The sequence below is a fragment of the Aquarana catesbeiana genome, linkage group LG13 (assembly GCF_042186555.1).
Source record: "Aquarana catesbeiana isolate 2022-GZ linkage group LG13, ASM4218655v1, whole genome shotgun sequence".
Taxonomy (NCBI): Eukaryota; Metazoa; Chordata; class Amphibia; order Anura; family Ranidae; genus Aquarana; species Aquarana catesbeiana.
This window is the reverse complement of record NC_133336.1, coordinates 89,167,506-89,188,704: the sequence shown is the minus strand read 5'-3', so window position 1 is coordinate 89,188,704 and position 21,199 is coordinate 89,167,506. Positions and strand designations below refer to the sequence as shown.

Genomic DNA, 21,199 nt, shown 5'->3' with positions numbered 1-21,199 from the left:
AGGCAATGTCTATGCCTCGCTGGACAGGGCGGTCAGCGGTAAGGTGCATATTACCGCTGACTCATGGTCCAGCAGGCATGGACAGGGACGTTACCTAAGTTTCACGGCGCATTGGGTGACTCTGCTGGCAACTGGGAAGGATGCAGGACAAGGTGCAGTAGTGTTGGAGGTTGTTCCGCCACCACGCCTCCAAAATGCTAATGATTGTGACACACCTCTCTCCTCCACCCCCTCCTCTTCTTCTTCCTCCATGGCCTCTTCCTGTGCTTTGTCCTCGGAACCAGCGGTGCTCCGTAGCCGTTCAAGGGGCTACGCAAGTACACAGGCCAAAAGATGCCATGCGGTGCTTGAGCTGGTGTGCTTGGGGGACAGGAGCCACACTGGGGCAGAGGTTCTGTCAGCTCTGCAGGGGCAGGTTCAGAGGTGGTTGACGCCACGCCAACTTAAGGCAGGAATGGTGGTTTGCGACAATGGCACCAACCTCCTCTCTGCCCTCCGACAGGGACAAATGACCCATGTGCCCTGTTTGGCTCACGTCCTTAACTTGGTGGTGCAGCGTTTCTTGGGCATATAATGCCAGTGCTCGGCTGACGGACCTCCAAAAGGAGTTTAACCTGCCGAAGAACCGCCTAATCTGTGACATGCCCACCAGGTGGAACTCAACGTTGGCCATGCTGCAGTGGCTGCACACGCAGCAGAGGGCCATCAATGAGTACCTGTGCGACTATGGCACCAGGACAGGGTCAGGGGAGCTTGGTTTTTTTTCCCCACGCCAGTGGGCCATGATCAGGGATGCATGCACTGTCCTGTCACCATTTGAGGAGGCCACGAGGATGGTGGGCAGTGACAGTGCATGCATCAGTGACACTGTCCCCCTTGTCCACCTGTTGGAGCACACGCTGCGTGGAATAATGGACAGGGCACTTGAGGCAGAACAGAGGCAGGAAGAGGAGGATTTCCTTAGCTCTCAAGGCCCCCTTTATCCAGACAGTGTTCCAGCGTGCCCGCCGATCACACAGGAAAAGGACGAGGAGGAGGAGGAGGAGGAAGATTGTGTCAGTATGGAGGTGGAGCCTGGCACTCAGCATCAGCAGCAGTCTTTAAGGGATCAGTCCCAAGAAACACATGGACTTGTACGTGGCTGGGAGGAGGTGGCTGCGGACCATGTCGTCCTTAGTGATCCAGAGGACTCCGGACCGAATGCCTCAGCAAACCTACGCTGCATGGCCTCCCTGATCCTGCAAAGCCTGCATAAGGATCCTCGTATTCGTGGTATCAAGGAGAAGGACCAATACTGGCTGGCAACCCTCCTTGATCCACGTTACAAGGGTAAGGTTGCGGACCTTATCTTGCCATCGCAGAGGGAGCAGAGGATGAAACATCTTCGGGAGGCCTTGCAGAAAGGTCTGTGCAACGCGTTCCCAGAGACTGGGAGGTTACAAACTCCTGTTTCTGGACAACGTGTTGCTGAGGCTTCGGTCAGTCAAAGAAGGAGCGGTGGAGAAGGTGGCCGTCTGACCGATGCGTTCAGACAATTTTTTGGTCCGCAGCCCCAAGGTATGATCGGTTCCAGCAACCATCGCCAGCGTCTGTTTTACATGGTGCAGGAATACCTAGGGGCAAGATCAGACTTGGACACCTTTCCCACCGAAAATCCTCTGGGTTACTGGGTCTTGAGGATGGATCACTGGCCAGAGCTTGCACAGTATGCAATTGAGCTACTGGCCTGTCCAGCATCCAGCATTCTTTTGGAACGCACATTCAGTGCTGCTGGAGGCGTGGTAACTGATCACAGGGTGCGTCTGTCCACCGACTCGGTCGATCGACTGACCTTCATAAAAATGAATCAGTATTGGATCACCACCAGCTACCAAGCACCTGATGCTGATGTAACCGAATAATTTTTTTGGAAATCTCAGATCCCTTCAAAGACTGCCTATGCTGATGCTGAGTGACTATCCCTGAGTAATTATCCTCTTCCTCCTCAATCATCACGCTGATAGCTTGTAAGAACATTTTTGGTTCTGGGCGCCACCACCAGTGCCTAATGCCGCGTACACACGGTCGGACTTTTCGTCTACAAAAGTCCAACGGACGCCGACGGACTAAAGCTGGCTGGTAATCCGATCGTGTGTGGGCTTCTCCGGACTTTCAGCAGACTTTTTCAGCCTCAAATCCGACGGACTTTAGATTTGAAACATGCTTCAAATCTTTACGTCGTAACTACGACGGACCCCGAAATCCGCTCGTCTGTGTGCTAGTCCGACGGACAAAAACCCATGCTAGGGCAGCTATTGGCTACTGGCTATGAACTTCCTTATTTTAGTCCGGTGTACGTCATCACATACGAATCCGTCGGACTTTTGTGTGGTCGTGTGTAGGCAAGTCCGTTCGTTAGAAAGACTGCTGCAAGTCCGCCGAAAGTCCGCCGGAAGTCTGTCGGACAGGCTGTCGGACTTTTGTAGACGAAAAGTCCGACCGTGTGTACGCGGCATAAGGCACAATTTTTCAGCCCCTGTTTAACAGGGGCGTGTAATTACAATTTTTGATGCAATACTTTGCAGCAGGGCTCGTTCCTGCGTTCCAACTAGAGTGTCTGTGAGGGGTTGCAGTGTTGTGGCACCAGCACCAGTGCCTAAGGCCCAATTTTTCTGCCCCTGTTTAACAGGGGCGTGTAATTACAATTTTTGATGCAATACTTTGCAGCAGGGCTCATTCCTGCGTTCCAACTAGAGTGTCTATGAGGGGTTGCAGTGTTGTGGCACCAGCACCAGTGCCTAAGGCCCAATTTTTCTGCCCCTGTTCAACAGGGGCGTGTAATTACAATTTCTGATGCAATACTTTGCAGCAGGGCTCGTTCCTGCGTTCCAACTAGAGTGTCTGTGAGGGGTTGCAGTGTTGTGGCACCAGCACCAGTCCCTAAGGCCCAATTTTTCTGCCCCTGTTTAACAGGGGCGTGTAATTACAATTTTTGATGCAATACTTTGCAGCAGGGCTCGTTCCTTCGTTCCAACTAGAGTGTCTGTGAGGGGTTGCAGTGTTGTGGCACCAGCACCACCACCACCACCACCAAAGGCCCAATTTTTGTGCCCCTGTTCAACAGGGGCATGTAATTACAATTCTTGATCTAATATTTCACAGCAGGGCCCATTTCTGCACCCACCAAGAGCGAGTGAGGACTTACAGTGTTGTGGCACCAGCACCACCACCACCAAAGGCCCAGTTTTTCTGCCCCTGTTCAACAGGGGCATGTAATTACAATTCTTGATCTAATATTTCACAGCAGGGGATGAGGAAAAATTACTCCTGCGCTTGTGAGGGTCTGATTTGGTTTTGAAAAGGGTAGTATTGTGAATTGTAGCACAGCTTGAAGAGATGGTATTGCTTGTCCCGCTGCCCAGAGAGTGACCCCGGGGTGGTCAGGTAAGGCTAAGTGGAGAGTGGTGGATGAAGGGCGCGTGATCAAGCTTACATCAAAACATATAAAATTTATTTCGGAGGAAATAAAGAGCAAATAAAAGCAGTTGAATAATACCAATACTACATATCATGCAAACAGGTGACAAAATATAAAAAACATGAAAAATTAAAAATGGGTTAGGAATATCATGAGCCCATGTTGAGGCAAGTATTTAGAGTTGGCTAACGCGTTTCGAGGATGACCTCTTCATCAGAGCCTATTATAGAACCAGAGTGCAGTCTCTATATGCCAGTAGGCCAAAAGTATGTACATCATCTTGATGGCTAGTTGGAAAAAACGGCCTGAAATGGAAGATGCGATTTTCTGTGTTCCATACCAGTCCACGTTCAAGCGTTCTATGTAATAGTAGATGGTGTGTAGGTTCTCCTTTAAGTTAGTAGATAAATGGTTATGGGGTGGCGTGAACCTGTCACTGGCTGGGTGGAGGGGAGATCTTTTGACTTGTCCAGACCTGAGACTGAGTGACTGCTGCGGACACACACGGCTGCAGCATTCTCTCGTGAGACCTTCACCCTCCTCCATCCTCCATTTTTTGGACAGCACCCCACCAGGAGTTTACAAGTCAAAAGATCTCCCCTCCACCCAGCCAGTGACAGGTTCACGCCACCCCATAACCATTTATCTACTAACTTAAAGGAGAACCTACACACCATCTACTATTACATAGAACGCTTGAACGTGGACTGGTATGGAACACAGAAAATCGCATCTTCCATTTCAGGCCGTTTTTTCCAACTAGCCATCAAGATGATGTACATACTTTTGGCCTACTGGCATATAGAGACTGCACTCTGGTTCTATAATAGGCTCTGATGAAGAGGTCATCCTCGAAACGCGTTAGCCAACTCTAAATACTTGCCTCAACATGGGCTCATGATATTCCTAACCCATTTTTAATTTTTCATGTTTTTTATATTTTGTCACCTGTTTGCATGATATGTAGTATTGGTATTATTCAACTGCTTTTATTTGCTCTTTATTTCCTCCGAAATAAATTTTATATGTTTTGATGTAAGCTTGATCACGCGCCCTTCATCCACCACTCTCCATTTCACAGCAGGGCCCTGTGAGGGCTTACGTTGTTGTGGCCACAACAACACCTAAGGCCCAAATTTCTGCTGAGTATATAGGGCAGGCCCCTACTTTCAAACATCTAACTTACAAACGACTCCTACTTGCAAACGGAAGGAGACAACAGGAAGTGAGATGAAATCTACCCCTAGGAAGGGAAATTCTCTCCTGTAAGAGTTAATATGGGAAAAACATTTCTCCTTTCCACTGATGCTTTCCAATCCTTGTTCCACAAAAAACCCCAAATTCTCAAAAAACATTTGTCATTGGGACAAAAAGTGAGGTGAAATCTTCTAAAGAGGAGGAAAGACAGCAAAACAAATGTCACAGGGGTGATAACCCTTCCCTATGTTTTCCAAAAAGCTTAAAAAAGATTTTTGGGCTGGAGCTAAACACGTTAAAAATGTACCCGTTCAAAATGACAAACAGATTCTACTTAACAACAAACCTACAGTCCCTGTCTTGTTTGCACCACCTGTATACTGCTGTTCAGAGTATATAGGGCCTGGTGGCCCCACACCTTTCCTTATTTTAATTTGGGTGCGGGGTTCCCCTTAATATCCATACAAGACCCAAAGGGCCTGGTAATGGACTGGGGGGTACCCATGCCGTTTGTCTCACTGATTTTCATCCATATTGCCAGGACCCGACATTACATTAAACCCGCAAGCAGTTTTAAATGAGATTTTTTCCTTTAAAAATGACATTTGGTGCAGGGACTGTTCTAAACACGGGAAACACGCACCACTTTACAGGCATACTATAGACACCCCCCAGGTACGAAATTTAAAGGAATATTTCACTTTTTTTTTTTTTTTACTTTAAGCATCATTAAAATCACTGCTCCCGAAAAAACGGCCGTTTTTAAAAGTTTTTTTTGCATTGATACATGTCCCCTGGGGTAGGACCTGGGTCCCCAAACCCTTTTTAGGACAATACCATGCAAATTAGCCTTTAAAATGAGCACTTTTGATTTCGAACGTTTGAGTCCCATAGATGTCAATGGGGTTCTAACGCTCGTGCGAACTTTCGGTCTGTTCGCAGGTTCTGGTGCGAACCGAACCGGGGGGTGTTCGGCTCATCTCTACACCTGAATGTCACGTCACTTAAAACTGGTCATTCTTTCTGGCAAAGTCATGCATTTATGGCTCATAGACTTCAATCGGAGTGCCTGAAAGCCATCAAAGAATGTGCATAACACATTTTTTTCATGCAATTTCTGCCTCTCCATCTCCATCCAAAACTTTCCTGCGATTTTGCGGCCGCGATTTTGACGTGATTTCAGGGAATGCCTGTGTAAACTTGAGGTCTATGGACCTCAACTCACATCAAAGTCAGACCAAAGTAGTACAGGGACTACTTTGAAGTCGGTGCGACTTTAAATCGCACAGATATGAATGTTTGTCATTGGGAATCATGGGGTACGACTTGTCATGCAACTCTGATGTTGAAAGTCGCAGGAAAAGTCGCACAAGTGTGAAAGGGGCCTTAGTGGAATTATCCATAAATATCATGCCGATATCTATTACAGTACTACTCAGTACTTGATGTGAAGGACAGCTCCATCTACCATAGAGAAATATGTGAAGAAAAGGGGTGATGAGCTGTGTCTGCCCATTTGACTGAGCCTTGAGCTTGGTTCTACTTTTTTACCATGTACTTGTATTCTATTATCAGACAGATATCATCTGCTTCTCTTTTAATTGATCATCTACCTAATACAGCAAAGTGAAGTGGGATATGTACCTTTACTCAGAGCAACCAAACAGTCAGGCTGGGCTCAGCCCTCCCTTCTCAGTGCTCAGCTGTTGGTTAATTACCAGCACTCATCATTCCACAGTGCCTCACCTGGTGATCATTTCCTGTTCGTCAGTCAGCCCTTTCTGGCTATTTAAAATGCTTGGTTAATTTCTCCCATGCCTTTGCTTTGGTCAACATAATTGAGGAGTCTCTGCTGTGTTCCTGTTAAAGACTTGCCTGGCTGATGTCCCTTCTGGTTCCTGATCCTGTTTGCTGTCTCCAACTACGCTGATCTCTGGCTTCCTGATTTACTGGCTTGCACTTACTACCCAATTTGATTACCGAGCCCTGGCTATGTTTTGATTACGTTTACTATTTGTACCGTTTTTACCACTATTTTAACCACTTAAGGACCAAGCCTCCTTCTAAGATTTGGTGTTTACAAGTTAAAAACATTTTTTTTGCTAGAAAACTACTTAGAACCCCCAAACATTATATACCGTATTTTTTTTCTAACATCCTAGAGAATAAAATGGTTAATAAAATTGTTGCAGTACTTTCTGTCACACCGTAACTGCTTTGGAAAAAATAAATTTTTTAAAATAAAAAATAAGACAACTGTAAAGTTAGCCCAATTTTTTTTATATTGTGAAAGATAATGTTATACCGAGTAAATTGATACCCAACATGTCACACTTCAAAATTGCCCCCGCTCCTAGAATGGCGACAAATTTTTACCATTAAAAATCTCTATTGGCGACATTTAAAAAAATTCTACAGGTTGCATGTTTTGAGTTACAGGTATAGGGCTAGAATTATTGCTCTCACTCTATCGATCGTGGTGATACCTCACATGTATGGTTTGAACACCGTTTTCATATGCAGGCGCTGCTCAGGTATGCGTTCGCTTCTGCTCGCAAGCTCGGCGGGGTGGGGCGCGTTTAAAATTTTATTTCTTCTCTCATTTATTTTACCTTTTATTTTTTATTTTTATAATGTTCTTTAAAAAAAAATTGTGTCACTTTTATTCCTATTACAAAAAATGTAAAAATCACTTGAAATAGAAAAAAAGCAGGACAGGACCTCTTAAACATGAGATCTGGGGTCAAAAAAGACCTCAGATCTCATATTTACACTAAAATGCAATAAAAAAAAATGTAAAAAAGTTAAATGTCATTTGAATAAAAAAAAGTCTCTTTAAGAGCTATGGGCGGAAGTGACGTTTTAACATTGCTTCCGCCCTGCAGTGGTATGGAGATGTGTGGTGGCCATCTTCCCCTCACTCCTCTCCATACCACACACGGAAGAGTACTTGATCGCCTCCGCCGCTACCGATGGTGTCTCTCCCGCCGCAGAGACCAGTTTTATCTGAAAGCGGACCGCCCGCTGAAGAAGAGGATACCGGGTTTATGGTAGCTAGCTGCTGCCATAACAACGATATCACTCTTCAAAGTGCCGATGTATAACGACGGCAGGCAATCCGTAAGTGGTTAAAAGGTGTGATTTGTACCGCATTTTCTGTCTCCGTCTGATTCATGGTTCCCGACACAATCACAATTGATCTGTCCATTTGCAACTGCAGTAAATCTTTTTGCTAATTTTTACTGTAGTTTTCACATTTTTATTGTTTATTAGTAGGGATGAGCTGAACACCCCCCGGTTCGGTTCGCAGCAGAACATGCGAACAGGCAAAAAATTTGTTAGAACACGAGAACACCATTAAAGTCTATGGGACACGAACGTGAAAAATCAAAAGTACTAATTTTAAGGGTTAATATGCAAGTTATTTTCATAAAAAGTGTTTGGGGACCTGGGTCCTGCCCCAGGGGACATGTATCAATGCAAAAAAAAGTTTTAAAACAGGCGTTTTTTCGGGAGCAGTGATTTTAATAATGCTTAAAGTGAAACAATAAAAGTGAAATATTCCCTTAAATTTCGTACCTGGGGGTGTCTATAGTATGCCTGTAAAGTGGCGCATTTTTCCCGTGTTTAGAACGGTCCCTGCACAAAATGACATTTCTAAAGGAAAAAAAGTCATTTAAAATTAATAGCGGCTATAGTGAATTGTCGGGTCTCGGCAATACAGATAAAGGTCATTGAAAAAGCCCCCTTCTTTTCCTGTGGCCTGCCAGGTTGCGTGCTCAGATAAGGGTCTGGTATGGATTTTTGGGGGGACCCCCACGCCATTTTTTTTAAATTTTGGTGCGGGCTTCCTCTTAAAATCCATACCAGACCTGAAGGGCCTGGTAATGGACTGGGGGGATCCCATGCCATTTTTTTCAATTACTTTTATCTGTATTGCAAAGACCCGACAATTCACTATAGCCGCTATTACTTTTAAATGACTTTTTTCCTTTAGAAATGTAATTTTGTGCAAGGACTTTTCTAAACACAGGAAAAATGTGCCACTTTACAGGCATACTATAGACACCTCCCAGGTATGAAATTTAAAGGAATATTTCACTTTTATTGTTTCACTTTAAGCATTATTAAAATCGCTGCTCCCGAAAAAAATCCATTTGAAATGTTTTTTTTTGCATTCATACATGTCCCCTGGGGCAGGACCCAGGTCCCCAAACACTTTTTATGACAATAAATTGCATATTAACCTTTAAAATTAGCACTTTTGATTTCTCCCATAGACTTTTCAAGTGTGTACCGCAGCTTTCGAATTTGCCGCGAACACCCCAAATTGTTCGCTGTTCGGCGAACACCCGATGTTCGACGTTCGACTCGAACATCGGGCTCATCCCTATTTATTAGTCTATTTGTTTGTCTCTTTATGAATATAAACTGCAAATTGTATGTAGCAAAGAGACCATTTTTTATATTATTGTCTTAAGCCGGTTATACAGTACTTAGATCAAAATGCGGCTGGTTCAGCTGGGACCAGCTGAATTTCGATCCATGTATGGGCACCCTGGTTATACACAAGTTGATCTATCAATCAACCTGTGTACAACCAGCCTGTCTGTTTTTCCCAAATCGTTAGTGTCGCAGGCTATAGCTGGGAAGACTCCCCCCTGGCAGAATACAATCACACTGTGGGAAGGATTCCCCCATCAACACAGTCAGTGTTGATGGGAAATTGAGCAATTTTCTTTCCTTACACCTGTGGTGGTTCCATAATCTATGACCTGCTTTATGCATGCCATACACCTGTAGAGTTTGTTTGCAAATTTTTCATTTTTGGAATGTCTATTCAATTTTATAATGGTTAATGGTATCAAAACAATGTTTTATTTTCAACTGTGGTGATGAGAAAATTCAAAGGGGCAAGATGGAAATTTTTTCTCAAATAAACAAAATTCTAACTGTGAATGTGACTTTTGTTCCGGAAAAATTGTACATATTGTAATGAAACCTATATAATACTTCTGGGATTATACTTAAAAAAAACAGCTTTGAACTACATTTTAAGGGCCTTCGAACTATATTAGTTGAATCGATGATGGCAAGAAAAAATGTTCTGATTTTTTTTTTTTAGAATTTCTGCACAAATATTTAAACAAAAATGTAAACTTGTATGGCCAGCACTACTCTGCAGAGTGTAACCAACAATACCCCAAAGTTTAGGTTTGATGGCTCTGTTACATATGGGTACCTGAGATACTTGACTGCATCGTTGTAGCCTATTGGAGTCACTGGGATCTTTGGTAATGCTACATCCTTTTCATCCAAGTAAAACGCAGAGCCTAAAAATAAATTAGATTTTGCTTTTACTAATGACCCACTCATAAAATTGTTCAGTCATTGACCAAGCTGAAGATTTTCCTTATGTTGTACAAGTTGACTTCTGCAAATCATTGACTTCTATACAAAACTCTATAGACAATAATTACATCTATTCTGGTGATCATTGATATACATTGTTTCAGTTTGCCTGAATGCTTTATAATGTTAACAAATTAAAACATTTTTAAAAAATCCCTCAGTGGTTAAAAACTTCACTCTGTTTAAATAAACAACGCAAACTTCAGCATATCTGTTTTCTACCTTGGTGTAGATGTGAAAAGAGACAAATATGTCTTTTCAATACTCAAAAAACAAAACTTAATTGACATTAGTGTTGATCACTCCAAAAAAATAAAAATAAAATAGATTACATTTTGAAAACTGAGTTTGTAAACCTAAACATTTACTTACAGTATACTAGACAGGGGTAGGAACGTCTGTTGGAAATCCCTCAAGTACAATAAATCTCATCTCTGACAGTTCTAACTGAAACAGGTGTACCCATTGGAAAATTCTGTTCCAGTACCAAATGTAATCATGTAATTGCATTCCACATCACTTTGTTTCCTGGTATCATTGGACATCGGTATAAAAGAAGTAAGGTTAGGTCTCCCCAATGGAGACAGAAAAAAATTATAATAAAGGTTCTAACTCCTCTCCACTCTACTCAAAACTAGAAAATGCAGTTTTGGTTGATGTATTATTTATTGTTAAAATACTGTATCACTTTGGAAAGTCTAGATTTGTTTCTTGAATGTGTAAATGGTTGAAAACTGCATGGAATCAAACTTCAATAATTGCTAATCTATAACCATGGCAAAAAAATGGCAATCTCAAATTCTGAATTGCGGAAAGCAGAAAAGTACATACTTTGGCACAACTGAAGAGTTATCAACTGTGAAGCCAACATGCTGAACCCTAACAGACAGATGGCGGCCAGAGGATAATTTAGAACTGTTGCTGATAACACGTTTTTGTGTAAAATCACAAGTATCATGACATCACAATAAACTGATTTAGACATGGCGGTGCATTCATGCATGTTAACAATAGCCCCATCAAATGCAATGTTTGTTTTTTATATTTATCTGGCCATACACCAAACAAGTTTAACTGTGATCTGAGCATCTCTAAAAATAATTAGGCAGTGTAGAATTTCACAAAGATACCTTAAAATGTCATATGTGATTGATTAAAAAAACCTTAAACATGATTGAAAATCTCTGTATCTGTTTAGAAATATAGTTATAAAAATGTGAACTTACTACTTCACTGACAATAATGAAAATAAGGTATTCTCAATTTATCCTTACCTCAAAAATATACAGTATTGTGTTAATAGGCATTAGAACTTCTTACCAATTGAGGGGTAGAAGGGGGTTAACGGATCTCCATCTCCTCTTAAAACTGTTCCTCGCTGAGCTCCTGTGCCTGGCAACCACCAATCATCTGGGTATACTCGTTCCTGGTCACCAAATGCATAATCCGCTGGATCAGAGTATATTATCATCCCAGCACAGCCAAATAACTCTCCATTTCTCACCTAATAGAGATTGAGACTTGACAATTTATTTATTTTATTTTATACCCCTGCAAAGCTGCTGTCATTTATGTGACTGTACTGACCTTGTCACCTCTGAATATTTGCCCATATCTAGCAATTGCCACAGTACCAGTTAAATTCATTGACAGATTGCGAGTCAGGAAATGAAAATCTTCCACAGTAGCATAATTAACATATACTAGATCTCCCTGTTAGAACAAAATGGTTGCATTAAAATTGGTACTTTTATATTTACATTAATGTAGTAAAATAGAACTATTAATATTTCAATATTTGCATAATTATCAAGATTTTATTTTGGAGATCTAAATAGATTTTAGTTAGAAAGTCATCATTTTTTTTTCACCATATATTTATCATCAATGATAAAATGTTTTTCTAAATGGCTCACCACAATAACACCGGATGGTGAATAGGCATTGAACGGGTTAACCACAGTGGAATCATTCTGATCGGGACTAAGTATTTTCTCCACTTTTTGTGATAGGTCACTTTCCACACCATCAGCAGACACAATGGCAATGTAGTTGGGATCACTTGCATTAGGGTAAGAGAGGAGAACTGTATAGTTGTATATTTTTACTCCATCTAGGTTTGATTGCCACGTCTTGTACATATAGTTGACTAGCACTTCTTCTTCTTGGTGGCTTCCTGCGATATGAGGCTTGCCAGCGAAAAACCTAGAGAAAAACAAGTTCCAGGTATTTAGTGTGGAAATAACTGCTTGATATTGTAAGTTGAAAAATGATTATCATTTCATGCAGGCTAGATTTAGTGATAAGCTCTTGTATTTATTTATGGCCAGGTTTAGGTCTCGTTTACATGGGCAGTCAGAAGGCAGAAGGTAGAAATTGGCAGTGGAGACGTGTTTTACCACCCAAGACCACTCAGCCACCAGTTAACATGACTACCATCCATGTTAGTACACACTGCTGCTGTTGGAAGGCGCAACTTTTTTTTTATATCAGATATTTCTGGACCGTTGAGACCTGGTTATCAAAGAGCCAGCTAACCTGCCATCCCAGGAATGCCAGAAGCATCAGATTACACAGCAGGGTGCGTGTAACAAAAAATTGCATACCAGAGCCCTGCCTCTGGAAGAGATCTCACACATACCCCCCCCTAGTGGTGGGGCATAAAGATAAAAAAGCCTCACTTTGGACCTCCTAATGAGGCGGAGATTAAAGTGACTGATTTACAGGCATGCAATAGGATCAAAGAAACCAGATGTGGATGGGAATGTTGACCTGGGTCAAGCAGTTATTCACAGTGTAATACTGCTCCCTACTGGAAAGACAACAACATACTTCATGGAGGATGTGCAGGGTGATAACATACTTCCTGCTGATTAGGAAGTACAGCCCCTATAGCTTATGGATTGTAGCTCATTGCTACAATCTCTGCTTCTTCTCTCTCTCATTGAGCCAAGCTAAAAGACACAGAACAGAGGATGGACGTATCTAACATATCATCTCTGCTCTTTTATTTCTATATGATCTCTAATATTCTTAGATTTCTATGTTAGTGTTCTATTTTCCCTGCAAATAAATAAGACCTTTGCTTCTTTGAGCATTGTGTTTATTTTTGTAGCTAATATTGGTATTATATCATCACCAGGGGCGCTGCTAGGTCTGCAAAAGATCTGGGGCTAGCCCATAGCAGTGATCACCAACCTTTTTGCAGGCCCGCTGGGGGGGGGCACGCCGGTGGTAAGCCATATTTTGCGGGCAATGGCTGGTGTTGATGCTTCAATCATCATGGCACCATGGTTTATATGGTGTCAGGGTGATTGAAGTGCTGGTTAAGCAGGGACCCTGCGGCAAGAGACTCGGGGCTATGGGCCCTAGATTCGGGGCTATAGCCCCAATAGCCACCCCCTAGCAACGCCCCTGATCATCACCATTAAAATTATCAGAGCTTTGATAGACTAGCTAATTATAGGAACAGACAAGATAATACATATTTATAATTTAAGTTGGGAGAAGCTAAAACCATCCCCTATTTATTTCAGCCGTGGTCATGGTGCAGCACAACAAAAATTATACCATGGGTAGAGCTGCACAATTAATCGTCAAGAATCGTTATCGTGATTAATCGTCAAGAATCGTTATCGCAATCTTGACTAAAGTGTTTCCCAATTCTTTCTATGCAAAGAATTCTCTCTGCTCTTCTGAAGCCACAGCCCTCAAAAGAAAGGAAGAGAAAAACCAGGCAGTCTCCCAAGAAACAAAACATTCTTTATCATTTGAACTTAAGTAAAAAGTTAAGTATAAACATTGTAACAGTCTGTCAATGGAATAGACTTCCTGTGTAAGTGAAAAAAGTCTAACCACTTAAACACTAAACCTTTTTCTGACATTTGTTGGTTTCAAGTTAAAATCATTTTTTTTGCTAAAAAATTACTTAGAACCCCCAAACATATATATTTTTTATTAGACACCCTAGGGAATAAAATGGTGGTTGTTGCAATATTTTATGCCACACTGTATTTGAGCAGCGGTCTTTCAAATGCAATTTTTTTGGAAAAAATTACTTTAATGAATTAAAAAAAAAATTAAAAAATCTAACCAGTAAGGTTAGCCCTTTTTTTTTTTTTTCGTATAATGTGAAAGATTTTATGTCGCGAGAATCGTGAGAGAATCGTGATCTTTTTATTCTAAGCAAAAAAATCGTGATTCTCATTTTGGCCAGAATCGTGCAGCTCTAACCATGGGTTGTATTTGACAGACCAAACCCATTCAAGGGAATAAGGACACACCGCAAACTTCCTGGAACCATGTGTAGCCAGGTGCTTCGCTAAGAATGGAGAGTGAAACAATGGCTACAGCTGCGCTCTGTAGCTACTCCCCTAAGGTTCTCAACTGTTTAAAAGATTTATTAGCAAGAGTTCAATAGACTGAGTCAGCCAGCACTGCACTGTGGGAACCGTAGTCCAGAGGAGAGAGACTCCTACAGCTTCCTCTTTTTAAGTTATAGCGTCTACAAAATAGAGGATATATTTATGGCATTTTTATTATTATTTTTTTTTACTAGTAATGGCTGCAATCTGCAATTTTTAGTGGGACTGCGACATTGCAACGGACAGATCAGACACTTTTGACACATTTTTGGGACCATATAAAATATATATAAAAATGCACTGATTACTGTGTAAATGTCCTTGACAGGGAAGGGGTTAACACTAGGGGGCGATCAAGGGGTTAAGTGTTCCCTAGGGAGGTGTTTCTAACTGTGGGGGCAGTGTACTGACAGGAGGAGGAGACAGATCACTGTTCCTAATCACTAGGAACAGCAGATCTGTATATCCTCCCCTGACAGAACGGGGATCTGTCCGTTTACATGACAGATCCCCGTTCTGTCTCTCTCAGGAGCGATTGCGGGTGGCCAGAGGACATCGTGGCCGCGAGCATCGGTTTTGGTGTCACGCCGCAGGTGCATGCATGCCCCCTAGTTGTCTTAAGAGCGGCCGATGATGGCGATTCACCCAGGAGAGCCAACCTGCCGCAGTACAACTGCAGAGGCTGGTGTTTAAGTGGTTTAAAACACACTTTAGTTCCTCTTTAATTTCTGTAGAGATTTATTATAGTAACTGTACAATAGGATTCTACAGTAATCTAAACGAAAATTAAAGTTGAACTTTAGTTAGAAAATTAAGTGCCTATACTGTTTAAAATCCAGTAATACACTGTCTCACCCTGCTCTGTACATGCACAGTTGCTCTCCTTTTTTAGGTACTTTTAGGCACTGCTGAGTTTGTAGAGGACGATATGCTGACAGCCCTAAAGCGGAATTAAACTCTTCTATCCTTTACAGCAAAGGAAGCTGCTTCTGTTTGATCTGCAACTGCCATGGTGCTGCATATGTGATCAGTTATGACACCAGCCATTGGATGATTTGACAGTTTGGTTGAGGACACAAGCAAATGTGACAGTTAGCAATCCCAGCATTCAAGAAATGTAACTGTTTTTTTAAACCGTTAAATTGATGTGTTTAGTTCTGCTTTATGATTTACAGCACACACTAATTTTGGTAGCATAATTATAATAATATAATATTATAATATATAACTTCTAAATCTAGAAGTTTAGGACTGCCCAGTGACAACTCTGCACTGCAATTTTACTGCAGAAGGAACAGCATAGTTGTCAACATTTCAAAAAATTTCCAGGGACACCTTTTTTATGCTGTGCATTCAGCAAGCCATTTTAAGTAAAGAATGTACTTTAATTAGGGGTGGGGCATTCATTTAAAATGGGCGTGGTTTTACATGGGGCATATCATTAACCTAATGCAATGCTTTAATTTAACATATATAAGAAAGCTGTAGTTATCAAAGCTAAAGAAAAACAAAAATAAACTAAACAACAGAAAAGTAAGTAAAAGTAGTAAGAACAAACGTACACTGATCCCAAGGTCTTGCAAGAAGGACATATTAAAGTAAACAATCATTCTGCACAGTAAAGGAACAGTAGAAAAACACTACATGCATACAAAATAAGCAATGAAGCTGTCCTGTAATATACCTGCTGTATTAGTATTTGACAAACTTAGCATAAGTGAACCCTAGGGAGAGATTATTTTTTAGCACAACCCCATGTTCCTTTTAATATCACGTATCACTGATTTACTAACAGATATATCAGTCTGGATGTCACACCACTTCCTCAAACTCAATCTATCTAAAAGCAAACTTATAATTTTTCCTCCACCATGTGCACCTTCCCCTGATCTCTCTCTCAAAATCGATGAAACAACTATCAGCTCATCCCCACATGCCAAGGTCCAAGGCAGTGGCGGCTGGTGCTCAAAATTTTTTGGAGGGGCAAACAAACTGAAAAATTCAGAAAAAACCCATCAATTGCAGCCTCACTGTGCCCATCAAATGCTGCCACTGTGACACCCCCCCATCTCGGTGGCGGGTCAGGCAGCGGGTGATGGCAGCAAGCTGTGGGACCTTACAGCAGCGAGCTGTGTCCCCCATGCGTCTCCTCCCCTCCTCCTTATAGGCGCCCAATCGCAGCACCTGTCCTTTCAGCCAATCAGATGACGGGTATCAGACCCACGCTACCTGATTGGTGGAAAGGCGGTTCAGTATTATAAAAGGGAATATTCATTTGTTTTTCTAACACACCTAGGTGGACTGCGAGTGCAATGCTTTGCGCTCAGAGTTCACCTTTTTTAAAGCCTATTAGAGCCTAGGGTTCTAATCAGGTGCTTGAAAAAAATACACACCCGCCGTTGTAATTCAGGCGCCCGTTGTCCGAAAAGGGGCCGGACACCTGAATAAGGGGTGACGGCTACAGCCGTGAATAGATTCTATTCATTAGTCATAGAGGGAGGTGGCTAGAGAGAGGGGGCAGCTTTAATGGACGCACCGTCACTAGTCCTAGGTGTAGTCCTGGACTCTGAACTCTCCTTTAAGCCCCACGTCCAATCACTGTCCAAATCTTGCCACCTCAACCTCCGCAACATCTCCAAAATATGCCACTTTGTAACCAATGACACAGCAAAGCTCTTAATTCACTCGCTGGTCATCTCTCACCTCGACTACTGCAACTCCCTTCTCATTGGCTTACCTCTACATAGGCTATCCCCCCTTCAATCCATCATGAATGCATACATTCAAAATACTAACAACAACTTACAAAGCCATCCACAATTTAGTCCCTAGCTACATCAATAGCCTAGTCTCAAAATACCAGCCTAATCTTTTACTTCGTTCCTTCCAAGACCTCTTGCTCTCTACCTCCCTTATCACCTCCTCCCATGCTCGCCTCCCGGACTTTTTCAGAGCCTCTCCAATCCTATGGAACTCCTTACCCCACCCTGTCCGATTATCTTCTACTCTATTAGCTTGTAGACAATCCCTGAAAACCCTCCTATTCAGAGAAGACTATCCTACCCACACCTAACAACTGCATTTTCATTTTCTCCATCAGTTCATCCTCTGCAGTTATTACCTTTTGTTTCACTTCTTCTTCCCTTCTAGATTGTAAGCTCTAATGAGCAGGGCCCTCTGATTCCTCCTGTATTGAATTGTATTGTAACTGTACTGTTCAGGAGAGGAGTATGGAGGGTATGACAGTGGGCAGTATGTACAGGAGAGGAGTATGGGGGGTATGACCTTGGGCAGTATGTACAATAGAGGAGTGTGGAGGGTATGACAGTGAGCAGTATGTACAGTAGAGGAGTGTGGAGGGTATGACAGTGAGCAGTATGAACAGGAGAGGGGTGTGGAGGGTATGACGGTGAGCAGTATGTACAGGAGAGGAGTGCAGAGGGTATGGCAATGAGCAGCATGTGTAGGAGAGGAAAGCTGAGGGTATGACAATGAGCAGTATGTGCAGGAGATGAGTACAGTGAGCAGTATTATGTAGGAGAGGAATGTGTAGGGTATGACATTGATCCATATGTGTAAAAGAGGAGTGCAGGGGGCTTTGATGGTGAGCAGCATGTGACGGAGAGGAGTGCAGAGGGTATGACAGTAAGCAGTATTATGTAGGAGAGGAGTGGGGAGGTATGACAGTGAGCAGTATGCGCAGAAGAGGAGTGTGGAGGGTATGATGATGAGCAGTATGTTCAGGAGATTGTGGAGGACATGAAAGCAAGCTGTATGTGGGGGAGGAGTGCGGAGGTCATGTGCAGAAAAGAAGAGCGGAGGGTATGCAGGTAGGTACTGGGTGCAGCAGAGGAGGAAATAATGACAGGGTGTTTGTGCAGGACAGTGTAGAACATATGACAGTGTAGCATGTGCAATAGAGCAATACAGAAGGTAATATGGCCAGTAGTATGTGCAGGAGAAGAGTGTGGATGGTATGAAGGTGGGACGTTTGTGAGGGAGAAGATTGTTGGAGATATGCACAATCAGACCATATGGTGTGGCCAGCTCCATGCGTTTACGGCTGATCTGTCAGCAAGGAGGTCTTTCAGGTAAGGAAGGGGAAGGGAGGAGATGAAGCAAGCTCAGGAGGATAGCTACAAAGGGGTTGGGCCAGGATGTCTAAAGTCTGAAGAGATGCTATGTTTGCAGGTTAAGGGTGGATGTGGGAAGTGAGCAATGAGAGATGTTTGTCAGCTGGGGGAGTGTATGAGTTAAACCACATCCACACAGGCATTCAATCACAGAATCATTGTCAGAGGCAAGAATCTACTCATTTCTATCGTTGGGTTTGACAGTGCAATGACATGCCCATACAGTGCAATGACAGACTGTCAGTGGCTGCTACAACTATTCATTACCAGCAATTACCTGCAGAGTGCATCCAGTCATGCTCACTAAAGGTAAAAACTGGCTGTGCGCACAGTCATAAATAGCTGTGGACACTGACTGGCTGCCATTGCACTGTACAGGCTCAGTGCCCACAGCTATCCACTCACAGCTGTAAAAATCAGCAGCCAAAATCAGTAGATTCTGGCTGCTGAGATTGGCACCGTGACTAAACACCTCTGTAAATGCAGCATAAGGCTACATTGGCACAAGCGCCTAGTTCCGATGCAAATGACAGCAGAAGGACAGCTGAGTCCTGCAGTTGTTTCAGCCACCTATGAGCGGCTAGCTGTGGCCACCAAGCCCTATACATATCAATGACAGATAGACGGTAACTGCAGCTATTTGTGGCTGTCTGCCCAGCTAGTGGTTACCTGCGGTGATCACTGCTGGACGCACACAAAGTGCATCCAGCAACGATCTCTGCATGTAATCGCTGACTGGGTGGACAGCCTTGATAGGAATATTCAATGACCTCTGCCCTGAGCTCCAGCAGTGCTGTAGCCACTAAGCAGTGGAATGCACAGAGGCAGCAACTAAAGCCCGCTGCATCATCTGCACACAGTGCCTACCGCCTGCCTGCAGACTTGACCAGCTCCCTTCTCGCCTGACCCTCTTTGGCACGTTAACATCCTTCCTCACCTGCATGCAAAGAAATCCTTCCTGACATAACCTCTGCCAGCTTACGTTCCCAAACAAGTCTACGGACATTAGCTTAGCTCACATTCCTTTCTTTGGAGCAATGTACCTGGTGTCAGCAGCAGACGTTGGCAGTAGATATTCTCTGTATAGCACCCTCTAGTTAGGTAGGTGCTAGAGGTTAGATTTTTCTATAGAGTAGGAAAATTTAGGCAGGCTTAGCTGGTGGCTAGGCCTGTTTGTTTTCATTCTGGGGTGGGAGTGGCTCAGGGCAGGGCTGGGTGACTCACAGATAGCATCACTGTCATCTCCCTCTTCTTTCTTGAAGGTGCTAGAAAGAGAGGAGGAGAGGAGAGGTGGAGCTGCCTTGGGTATTCTAAGGAGCCTTGACCAAACCCAACTTGGATTGGCAGGAGGCAGGCCTCCATAAAAACCCAGGGGAGGATTTTTCGCATGGAAGAGCTGGAGTGAGAGAGTGTGGAGGCTGTCGGGGCCCACAGGGAGCTCCCCAGTCTGGGGGGGTGACCTTGGTTTGGGCTTGGGTGCAGCCAGGAGGAGAAGAGATCCTGGAGGAGAGGCAAATAAGAGAGCACGGAAAGCACTGCTAAGAGACTCCAGAGAGGACAACTGGTCGCAACCAGGAGGGCTGGTGAGTGAAGCACAGTCAGGAGGACTTGGGAGGCACGCCTGAGATAACTGGGAGTTTGCAGTTTAAGATGGGTGCAGAACCAGAAGAGTGGACTGTGGGAAGGGCAGTTGAAATAGGCAGCTGCAGCCGGGAGGGCTGGCAGGGCCTGAAGAAGGTTTACTGGAATCAGTAGCCGAGCTGAGGACAGATAGCATACCTCCCAACATTTTGAGATGGGAATGAGGGACGCCTACTAACAAATGTATGTAGACATAGGACACACCCCCTGTCACACCCCCTTAAAGGAGAATTAATTTAAAAAAAAGGTTAATTAAATCCACAAGGACTTTTTTTTACCACTACTATTCCTTTATATTGGCTTTTAAAATGTACAAATGCAGCAATTTAGAAATTGGATGAAAGGTTTAGCACTGGGAAACACTTTTTGAAAGATAAAAAGTGCATTTTATATACAACTATATAGATAAGACCAAAATGAGGGACAAATGAGGTGGAACGAGGGACAGAGGGACATTGCTCCAAATCAGGGACAGTCCTTCCAAATCAGGGACAGTTGGGAGCTATGAGATAGCACCGGAACTATTCCAACATCATAGGGGCCCGGGGTCCCTGCCCGCAAAAGGCAATTCACTGAGGCCTGGCTGAGTCAGTGTCAGGTCCAACCATGTGGTGCTAGCTGGTCTGGGAATTTGCAGCAAATGAAGTGCTTGAGGAGTAAAGGGAAAGGGATCCTAAGTGCTGGAGAGAAGACTGGAGTGTATATACAGGAGTGTATACAGAAGTCCCAAGAAAGTTGCACTGAATCTTTCTGAGCATCCCATAATTTCCCATTCCCATCCTCTTCCTGTCTCTGAGTGTATGAGAGATGGATGCCGGGCTATGCAGGGTGACAGATGAATCACAGTATTCAGCAACCCCTACGGGGGCATGGCTACACCCGCCTTGGGGGGGAGTGATACACACAAGGGGATTCAATACCCAGTGGCCTGCAAATAATATTTCGCTATTAGAGAACTTTCACACTGGGGCGGAGGGGGTAAAGTGCCGCTATTT

The 21,199-nt window shown here is 43.4% G+C and overlaps 1 protein-coding gene across 1 annotated transcript in view; it reads right to left on the bottom strand.

Annotated features, from left to right (window-relative positions):
• LOC141117008 (putative N-acetylated-alpha-linked acidic dipeptidase) overlaps positions 1–21,199 on the bottom strand; it is a 381,126-nt gene that overhangs the window by 275,120 nt on the left and 84,807 nt on the right. Inside the window, exons 3-6 of the mRNA XM_073609573.1 lie at positions 11,983–12,271; positions 11,654–11,779; positions 11,387–11,570; positions 9,897–9,987 (exon numbers count right to left, since the gene is read on the bottom strand). Coding sequence (XP_073465674.1) covers positions 9,897–9,987; positions 11,387–11,570; positions 11,654–11,779; positions 11,983–12,271 — 690 coding nt within the window. The remainder of the gene's footprint in view (positions 1–9,896; positions 9,988–11,386; positions 11,571–11,653; positions 11,780–11,982; positions 12,272–21,199) is intronic.